The sequence below is a fragment of the Mus caroli genome, unplaced genomic scaffold (assembly GCF_978045245.1).
Source record: "Mus caroli unplaced genomic scaffold, Mus_caroli_1 scaffold_1, whole genome shotgun sequence".
In the NCBI taxonomy this organism is placed as follows: Eukaryota; Metazoa; Chordata; class Mammalia; order Rodentia; family Muridae; genus Mus; species Mus caroli.
The window spans coordinates 153,943,211-153,954,022 of record NW_028227256.1 but is presented as its reverse complement, the minus strand read 5'-3'; the positions used below and the strand labels follow the sequence as shown (position 1 = coordinate 153,954,022).

General features: G+C 44.2%; 1 protein-coding gene across 1 annotated transcript in view; it reads left to right on the top strand.

Annotated features, from left to right (window-relative positions):
• Positions 1–2,290: 2,290 nt before the first annotated feature.
• Axdnd1 (axonemal dynein light chain domain containing 1) overlaps positions 2,291–10,812 on the top strand; it is a 100,739-nt gene continuing 92,217 nt past the window's right edge. Inside the window, exons 1-4 of the mRNA XM_021161273.3 lie at positions 2,291–2,344; positions 2,661–2,856; positions 3,775–3,950; positions 4,838–4,941. Coding sequence (XP_021016932.1) covers positions 2,763–2,856; positions 3,775–3,950; positions 4,838–4,941 — 374 coding nt within the window. The 5' untranslated portion in view covers positions 2,291–2,344; positions 2,661–2,762. The remainder of the gene's footprint in view (positions 2,345–2,660; positions 2,857–3,774; positions 3,951–4,837; positions 4,942–10,812) is intronic.

Below are 10,812 nucleotides of genomic sequence, written 5' to 3'. Positions count from 1 at the left end.
GTGCAAAACAATATGAAACTGTTCCTTGGAGCCCTTAATGCCACCCACAGAGATCTTTATTTCAGTTCCGGGTGCACCTGGTCTTTGAGAAATTCCTCTGGATAGTTTTAGTTGGTCCCACAACTCTTCCTGTGTGGCCTTGCATTCACAGCTGCATCAGCTTGCTCCACAGCATTGAAAGTGACTTTCTTAAGGCCCTGGAGCGGTTGTTGAAGGTCCCTGTTCCCTCCCACATACTGAGTGAGCGCTCCCTGCTTGCACAGTGACTCCTCATCAGACATTTCAAAGCTCAGCTCTTCTATGGAGAGTTTCCATAGCTGTCGGGCTCTGTAGCAGAATGCCTAAGCTTTTCCGCTCAAGGCTCCTTTTCTCTGGAGTGTTTGATTTGTTTTTTTGTTTTTTGTTTTAAGATGGTCTCTCTGTGTGGCCTGGAACTCACAAAGATCCACCCCTACCTCCCGAGGGCTTAGCCGATTTTATTTTTACATTGGGTTTCTAGATCCTGACTGAATGTTAATAGTGCAGGATGTAGAGTATATTCAAAGTTTGTTTGTTTGTTTGTTTTTAAGATTTATTTATTAATTATATAAATAAGTACACTGTCACTGTCTTCAGACACACCAGAAGAGGGCATCAGATTCCATTACAGATGGTTGTGAGCCACCATGTGGTTGCTGGGAATTGAACTCAGGACCTCCGGAAGAACAGTCAGTGCTCTTAACTGCTGAGCCATCTCTTCAGTACAAAGTTTTGTTTTTAAATTGATATAAACACCGATGCTGAGAACACAGCTTTGCACAAATATGCTGATCTCAATTAAAATTTAAGTTTCTTTTTCCTTTCTCATGCCTAGGCTGGTCTAAAATTCATTATGTAGCCAAAGATGGGCTTGAACTCCTGATCCTCCTGCCTCCATCTCTCAAGTGCCGGGGTTACAAAGTGTGTTCCATCCACCACAATTCACCATTTAATGATTTTGTTGTCATTAAAAATGAAACTCAAGACTGCAATTCTAACAGCATTATTTAAAACCAACATTTGGGGGCTGGAGAGATGGTTTAGTAGCTAAGAGGGCAGACTGCTCTTGCAGATAACCTGAATTTGGTTTCTAGAACCCATGTCAGGTGGCTCACAACCACCTGTAACTCCAGGGGATCTGATTCCCTCTTCTCTGGGGCATCTTCCCTCACACGCAATAAGCACATACACATAACCTAAAAGAAATAAAAGTATAAAATCAAAGTGAGCAGTCATGCCAGCCTTGAGTGTGGCACACCCACAAGAGCTTTCTTTTGTTCATCTACAAACTGTTATATCAACGTCACAAGTCTTGGTTAACTTGAGTCCAAGTGGACCCTAAACCTTCATAAACCGGCACCCCACCACCACCCCACCATGCTGTCCATTGCCCCTGCATGACAATGAATAGCCACTTGATTCAATAAACGGACACAGTCTCTGAAGAGATTTCTCCCATCTCCCTTGCACTGCAGGAATGGGTGGCAACAGTTAGGTCACACAGGGTGAGCAGAGTTACTCTGTGCTTGTTTCCATAGGCGCGTCAATGGGAAGATTGTTGCCAACTACTGATCGTGATGTGCTCGCTCCTACAATCAGTAGATTCTTTAGAGAGAATGCTAGAGAGCCGATGCTACTGCAAATGCAAATTGGGGCCCATTTCTTTCTTTGTAACCTGTAACATAATTCCTCCATTAGCCTAGGTGAGAAAGTCCTGCTCAGGTATTTGTCTTCTCCTTCAGCTACTGTTGGCATAGAAAGCTACCTGACACTAAGATGAACCGCACTTATGAACACTAACTGAGTGCATAATAGAAGTGACTTGAACAACAGAACTAGACTGTTTGCTAGTTTACTCCTCCTCCTCCTCTCTTTTTGAGACAAGGTTCTCACTAAGTTTCCCTGGCTGATTCAGAACTCATAGATTATGCTAGCCCTGAACAGATTCAAGAACAGAAGGACTCATTGCTACATCACCCTTTCTGCAAGGGCAGGGCCCGGGGAGTCGCTACCGGCGCAGGTCTGCGCTTGCGCAGTCTGCACCCGGAAGCGCGGCTTCGAGAGCCTATCCTATTCCGAGACAACAGCCCGATTCAATATTCTTCCTTATTGCTACTACCCATGACTAAAAACACACGGAAACATCTAGAGAGTGTAGAGACTCTTTTTCATCTCTTTTTTTTTTTTTTTTTGACGGCTCTGCCGGAGGCAGCTCTGCGGGCAAGTTGCTGGGAGGGGGGGGGGGGGAATGTGCTGCGTTGCTATGACGACGCAGGGCGTTCCGGAAAAGGGATGGCCTTCCGACGCCAGGCGGCAAACACAACTTGTGGGTACAGCGGCCGGTGTCGTGCACTCTTACAGTGCAGTCCTAGGGAGTAGGACTTTGCCGAAAGAACCGTGGGAGCCCCGCCCCACTCGCGCCCGCGGAGCTGGGTCGCGCTGACCCGCCCGCAGTCTGTAGGGCGGCGGAGCCTGACTCTCCCGGGCTGGGCCCTGACTCTGACCCACCCATACTCTGTCATGTCAAGTTATCTTAGAGGGCTCCCTAAAGAAAGGAGACCACGCCAGATGAATTCTGAAATTCAGTCTGAACACAAACACTAAAGAGATCTCTCTGTTCATTTGCTTTGTTTTGCCTACAGAATTGTGGACAGTTTGAAAGTCTGAACACGATTTTGATTTGGTTTTGAATTAACTTTTTGGAGGATTAATAGTTCTGAGAGTGATCCCAGGCATTGATTATTATGTCTCTCCACAAAGTGTCGGACACTTCGCTGACCTCCCCATCAACATCTGAGTCCAAACAGGCAAAACTCTATGTAGTCAAGGAGGCAAAAGGTAAACTTAAGGATGCCGTGGACAGAACCATCAGGGCTACTGACAGAATTCACAATCCGTTCTCCCTTTCTCCTTAGCCAGCCTGGACAATCACCAAATCAGAATATTGTTTCATCTTCATTTAAATACTAATAGCTATATGAAGTTTGGTTGCTGCTTCTCTGACTTCAAGGGAGCTTTAAAAACATAGTCATGTGGATAAGAAAAACATAACTTTAGTTCAATATGCCTATTTGTATAAGATTCAAGATGTTTTTTGAGATTCCTTAAGATTTCCATCCTTGGGGCTGCGTCTTGGAAGGCAGAGGCAGGTGATCTCTGTGAATTTGAGGTCAGCCTGGTCTACATAGAAAATTCCAGGCTAGTGGGAGCTACATAGTGAGACCCTGTTTCAAGAAAAAAGTAAAAAGACGTAATGATAAATGTAGAACCTGTACCAGAATAAGAATCAAGGCAGTCACCGTCTCGTTCTTGCTCATCAGACTGAGGCTATCTCCAGTCTTAAGGTCACAGAGCTTTTTGGGTTGTTTCTTATTTATATTTTGCTACAGTTCCATCATCTAGGAGGTACAGATTCAACCCAAGGACTTACACTAAGCAAACACTCTATTCTGAGCTAGCTACCTATTCACTATTTATGTTGCAGGGCAGTGTAGGGGTTGGGGCCTGGGTTGGCTGTACACTCACTCTGTGTAACCCAGGCCTTTTACTTTGTATCTCTCTTCATGTCTCACATCCCCCTTCCACTCTTCCCTCCACCCTTCTAGCTACTCCTGCTTTAAGTATTCTTTGTAGCTGGGCTCCTCTGCTAGAGGCACCCTTCTTGTTAGAAACACATGATACTGCTGAGGCAGTCTGGGAAACTTTAACTCCCCGGAACACTCCATTAAAAGTTTGTCTTTTCTATTACTTCCTTAGGGCTTCCTGAGCTAAAGGAGAAAAAATCCATGGTGAACCGCCTCAAACCCCTTCCTCCTCCCCTTCAGAATGACTACAGAATCCCGGAGGAAGTTCTTCTCTCTCTGAACTATGCAGCTAATGCCGGTCCCTGTCCTGAAAGCTTACTGCCTGTGAAGAAACCTAAAGCCCCAAAGGTTTGTATATACATACCTATCATGTTTGGGGTCACTATCCCTTTTTTAAAATTCACTTTGTTAAGTGTTTGTTGAGCAGAAGTTGTGTATTCAGATGATCTTTTAAAATGCATATTTAAATTAAAAAACCAGTTATTATTAGTTCGTGTGTGAGTTTGGGCTCAGGGTCAGAAGATAGCTTTCAAGGACTGCTTCTCTCTTTCCAGCATGGGCTCTGGGGGGAAGCACAGTCATGCATGGGGTTGCAAGCTCTTTCAGCTGCTGAGCCATCTTGCCAACTACAAAATTTAGATCTTGCTGAGCATGGTGGCTGGCACTGATAGTTCGATCACTTCAGAGGCCGAAGCAGGAGAATTGCCACAAGTTCCAGGCCAGACTGGGCTACACAATAAGATCCTGACTCAAAAAAACAAAGCCAGGGGCTGGAGAGATGGCTCAGCAGTAAAGAGCACTGACTGAATTTCCAGAGGTCATGAGTTCAATTCCCAGCAACCACATGGTGGCTACCAACCATCTGTAACAGGATCTGATGTCCTCTTCTGGTGTCTCTGAAGAGAGCATCAGTGTACTCACATAAAATAAATAAATAAGTAAATGTTAAAAACAAACAAACAAACAAAAACCCCAAAAAACTAAAGTGAAACACTCTCAGGTCTCTTGAAGCATATGTTTCCATTGCTTAATATTTCTATTAACCTGTTTTATGTAAACTTACCAAAGGTATTATTGATGTTCTCTCAATGTTCTATCTTTGCCCTTCTTATGCATTCTGCTCCTCTATAAAGCATCTAAATGCCCTGATGTAAATAGTCAAATAAGTAACACTTCTTCAACCAGAGTGCCCTCTACTGGACATTTGTGCCTTTTGCTTTTTTTTTCCCCCACAGTGTGCCCTTCCACGTCTTGTAGATCATGTCTGGCAGCACCCTATTCGAAGGGATAAATTCAAATACCTGATTGATCATCCTGTCTCCCTAACAGGAGCTGGAAGGTAAAGGTGGAAGAGAGTGGGGTGCAGACATACAGATAGAATTATTTTCTCATTTTGTGTGGCAGTTTTGGGAGAAGGCAGAATGGCAACACCGAAGAATTAGAGACTTTGAAACTTGTAGTAGCATTGATAAATGAGAATTCTGAAAGGATATATGTATAGTTATTAATAGCTATACACGTTGACTGTACATCCTTTTGGTTGTTGAATTTCTAAGCATTCATTCATTCATTCATTCATTCCGTGTATGCCATGCCTCATGTGTGAGATCAGAAGGCACCTTTTAGAAGTGGGCTCTCTCCTTCTACAATACAGATCCTGCAAAGTGAACTCAGGCTTTCAAGCTCCGTGGCATATGCACCTTTATCCTCTGAACCTCCCCCCAGGCTTGCTTTGTTGGCGTTTGTTTGTCTTTGTTTTGTTTTCTTTTGCTTTGCATGCGTTTGTATACTTCAGCCTTTAGTTTCCTGTGGGTTTTTTTTTTTTCCTCTGTATTAAAAATGATGAGATCCACCAAACTGAAGCCCTTAGTACGTCTCGAATCTGTAGGTGTCCATAGTTTTTGTACATCTTAGAGGATACATGATGTGGAAAACCTCGATAAATAGGTTAATTTCCCTGTCTTCTCAAAGGGAACCTGTAGCTGGTCTTTGTTACTTGGTGGGTTCTCCTTTTTCCCACTCTTTATCCCCGCCAGTGTCACCCCTATCACTAGGTAGGAGAGAAAGAAGGGTAGAAGGGAGGGAGGGAGGGAGGGAGGGAGGGAGGGAGGGAGAGAGAGCGCTGAATCTAATTTCTTTTTTCTTGTTTCTTTTTTGAGCATAACTACTATAAATTGGAACAAGGCCCCTAAACGACCAACAACCTCCAACCCTGCCTATTGGGGCTCTCATATTTATACACCCTCTAATAAGTTCCCGGAGTGCCTAACAGCACACCATCTCAGAAAGTGTCTGCAGCTGGTAAAGCCACGCCTCTGCTAGACATGAGTCAAATGACAGTCAGCAGCTCTAAAGCAGCCCCGCATCCCACACTTGCAATTAAAACAACAACAACAAAATAGGCTTATAATATTTGTTTGTTTTTTTAAAAAGAAACCAACATTTCAGAATTGTCACTACAGGAATCTTTAACCTTTTTACACTGTTTTAGATTAAATCATCAAATACTATTTACTATTTTGTATCATTCCCAAAAATACTCTGTCAAATTTTGTTCCATGAAGAGTGTGGTCTATTCATTTGAAAGTATTTTCCATTTATCAAAACCTCCCTGCATGCCTTGCTTTCATGCCGAGTTCACCTGGAAGGTTGCCACACTTAGGTAAGATATTTAATCTTATTGAAGTTACTTTTCTCATCTGTGGGAAGGGATGAATAGAGCTGCTCAGTTTTATGTTCCTGCAGGGATACTGGGAGGCAGAAATGAAAGGGTGGAGGCAGGAGCATCTCCCACCGTAGATGCTATCTAAGTGGGGTGTGACCACTCAGCTGTGCTGCATGCCACCAAGAGCGGCAGAAGCTTGGCTGTGTGGCTTTCGTCACTGTGCAGCTTTTGTGGCTTCAAGAATCTGTTTGATGCCTTGAGATCACGGTTGTAATTACTAGTGTAGTCATTAGCAGTTAAAAGTGTTTTGAAAAGTTAACTAAGTTCTATCTGAATGTTGCAGTAAACTTACTAAAAGTTTTGACGTCAAGTATTTCAGAGCAGAAATTCTTAAAATGTGGACATCAAGTAGTAGCATTCCCATCCTCACTGTAACCCCAGGGCCTGGGAACACAGATCTCAGCAGCAGAAGACTTTGCAGAGTTTACGAGGGTTAAAGATAGAGAGATTATGGCTGTTGTTAGTGAGCCCAGCATAAGCACGGGACTCTGAAAGTAGAAAAGGAAGCCGGTTAAATGGGTCAGGAGACAAGACCAACCAAGGATGGCAGAACGGAGAGATACAAATGGAAAACGGAACTAAATACTAGAAGCTGGAAGGACAACTCAGCTGATATCCATCATGGAAACAGTCTCAGTCCTAGGGCCTCCAGGGGTGAATCCTGTCCTAACCAGATGAGGACCATCTTTTTTTTTTTTTTTTTTTTTTTTTTAAGGTTTATTTATTATATGTAAGTACACTGTAGCTGTCTTCAGACACTCCAGAAGAGGGTGCCAGATCTCCTTACGGATGGTTGTGAGCCACCATGTGGTTGCTGGGATTTGAACTCTGGACCTTCGGAAGAGCAGTGGGTGCTCTTACCCACTGAGCCATCTCACCAGCCCCAGATGAGGACCATCTTAAGGGTTTCTTTTGCTGTGATAAAACAAGGTGATCAAAGGCCACTTAGGGGAGAGAGGACTTGTTTCATCTTACAACTCTCAGGCCACACTCCATCACTCAGGGAAGTCCCGGCAGGAATGGAGGTAAAAGATCCACGGATAAGTACCTTGGATTGCTCCCTTTGGCTTGTTCAGTTTGCTTTCTTATTCAGCCAGGACCACTTGCCCAGGGGAGGCACACCCACCTCAGTCATTAAGAAAATGCCCACAGGCAATATGGGGGAGGCATTTCCTTAATTGAGGTTTCTTTACTTAGATAACTGGCTTGAGTCAAGTAAACAAAACAAAAAACTAGCCTGCACAAGCATAGCTCTTCCGGGCCCCCACACCTCAATCATCACCAACGTCTTGATTTTAGTTCTGCGACACCAGCTTGGACCTGCGTGCATAGAAAATGACACAGCTGGTAGGGACAAGGGGTAATTTGTTTAGGAATGTCCAACATTCAGAGCACAGCAATAAGATACCATCAAGAAAGCATTTAGCATCTGAGAATCTTTTCCGACGGCTCCACTGTTGAGGCCGGCCAGCGGCTCACATGTCCAGGTTCGAGCCTGGAAGGCACCTTGGAATCTGGAATAAAAGAGGGAGCCTAGGCGGGTCGAGAAACAATGGAACCAAGACATGCTAGTCTGTTCAAAGTTCAAATTCTAATGTTGGGGAACACGCCTTATAAAAGAGGGTGGTCCATTCCCGCCAAATCATCCTTGGAGCCTGGAACCAGCTGCAGGTGATGACAAGAAGAATAGGGCATAGTTTCCAGGATAGCTGGGGGGGGGGGGGGGGGGCTCTCAGCAGGTAGCAGTATCTTGAAGAGGAACAGTGTGGGTGGCAGAACAATAGGGTGATCCAGGGAGGCAGGCTCCACCCCAGGTGATCTCCCTGGTGCTGCGAGGTCAGGTTCTGGCTTAGCCTGTTTTAGGTTGTGGGGGGAGGCTACACTCCACCAGTCAGCATTCAATGCCAAAAGTAAATCTCAGGATCCCCCCCACCACCACCCCCCCCCCCCCGCCCCAGACAGGGTTTCTCTGTTATCGCCCTGGCTGTCCTGGAACTCATTTTGTAGACCAGGCTGGCCTTAAACTCAGAAATCCGCCTGCCTCTGCCTCCTAAATGCTGGGATTAAAGGCATGCACCAACACTGCCCGGCAAATCTCAGGATTTTAACCAGGAAATGATTGACTGCAGAAAATTGACTGCTACCAAAGTTGTTGAGGCCAGCAGGATGGCTCAGCAGATAAAGCTCTGACCTCAGAAGCCTGGTAACCTGAACCCATTCCCATTGGTTAAGGGTCAACTTTAGGGATGGAGCCAAGAGCGAGAGAGAGTGCCAGTGAGGATCAGGTTATACTGGTGTTTATTCATAAACAACAATAAAACAAATAGAAAGTGAAATGGGATCGCATTTATTCACACACTCACTTCCCTCACCTCCAGTCTGGTATGTGTTGTAGCCTGGCTTCAATGGCAGCGCAGGCAAGGCCCGTGGCATTTCCTGCTGTGCTTCGGCTCCCCACTGGAGCTTTGGTCCAGAGTTGGGGTGTCTGGAATCAGTGGGTTGGCTCTGGGGATGAGTGGTCTCACCGAGATCGGCTCGGGATCTGACCGGGTTTTAAAGTCTCTTTCAGCTCAGGCATCCAGCATTACTTTATCTGACTTTGGGCCTTATCACCTTCATTCACACACTCCAGGCTTGGGTTCCATGGTAACATTTTAGCCAATCAAAATTGAGGTGTTCACTTAGTCAGGGCATTTTACCTTATCACATTTCACACACACACACACACACACACACACACACACACACACACACTCTGGGCTGGGTTACATTTGTCATTTCTTTTCTATTGCTTACATTTATTTCCATTCCATCCCCTGGAGCCTCAGAGAAACCAGAGCTACAGGTCTAGGTATTCCAGAAGGCTCCACAGGCTTGCAAAGCTGGGGTCATATACATTGTGTAGTGCATTTTTGTGTTAGCTTTTCCATGTACAGTATGTATTTCATTAGAAGATGCACTCTTTGGTTTTAATATTGACCTCAGGCAGTAAACCTGTAAGAGTTCCGGATTGTGTGATTATGTAGGGTCATTCCCATACCACTCTCCCTCCAACATTTTGTATGTGGGGTCAGGTGCATGCTCCAACATGTTGTAACATGTGTGGTACCAGAAGTGGTTTCCTCTGCTAACACAGCAGGCCATGAATCTGCTCAATAAGCTTTGGGTTGCCCTGATGGAGTCTGAGTACAGGTTCCGGGGATGTATGGTTATGATAACAATGATGAAACAAAGTAAGCAATTTATCATCCATATTGGGTCACAAATAGCATATAGTATAGGGTCTTAAGCAAAACATGCAATTTTCTGGTTCAAATAGCTTATTTGTAGTCAATCTATCATACAAAATTCCAAATGATGATGCACTATCAAAGAATATTTTCCTGAAAAATGTATTAGCTCTTGCCATGCAGCTAAGGTCATATCCCCGTCCGGAGACATTGTCTCTTGACCTCCTGAGCGAGGGCCTTCTTTTGGCATATTTCCTATAGTTGCTTCTAAAACATATCAAAGACACTTTTAATAGCATAAAGAAGAGGATCAGAAATATGAGGAACCAAAATGTTTTTTTTAACCCAGTGCCAACATGAGTACACTGGGGTACATACAAAGTCTAGGCGTGCTAGTCTTCTGATGGTGTCCCACAGGCCACATTTTGTTATCTCCTCATTCCAATTTTTATTACTATGGTGTTGGCTTCTAATAGGCCAACCAAGTTATGTACACCATTGGAGTCAAAGTAATGCTTTTCCTCCAGGGTCAACTTAGTCATGATGGTTGTATTATCCACTGTGGCCTGTGAGCAGTTCATCATCAGGTAACATCTGCCTGTTAAATTAAAAGATGCTTCAGAACTGTTAGACGTATGTATTTGCTCCTAATTTACAGGTGGCTTCACGTGGTATGGATAGAGAGCTATTTGTAGTGTTAACTGATGACCACAGAAGGTGATCATCTGGTATTATGAATGCATTGCCTAGTTTCTGTGCTATGGCTTTAGTGTGATACCCTGGGTATGTGTTGTCCAGGAATACCTGTATTAGGTGTATCTCACACATGCCTTCTGTGCAGTATGATCCTCTTTCGTTATCTAAATAATGTTTAGAAGTCTGGGGTCCTTCTTCCTAGTCCTGTTGTAAAAAGGGCATGTAATTCTCTCTCTACTTCTGCTGGATTACTTCTATACATTTGGCACATAATTAAGTTATGGTTCTAAATTATCTATGATATTTCTGTTTATATTGCTCCTTAAATACTTGCATTTCTGTATTCATGGTGTTTACCATGATGTGGAGAGAATCTATGCTTCTTGACTGTGTGGAGTGCCTGGCCTGTTTTCTTATTAATTTGCTGAATATTGTAGATTTCTGCCTTGCTGGGTGTGACTACTGCTTCTGCTACTGTTCCTCCCATTAAGCCTTCTAATAATGTTCTGGCCATAAAAGAACCTATAGCCAGTGCCTGTAGGGGTTTTTTGCTGAACTT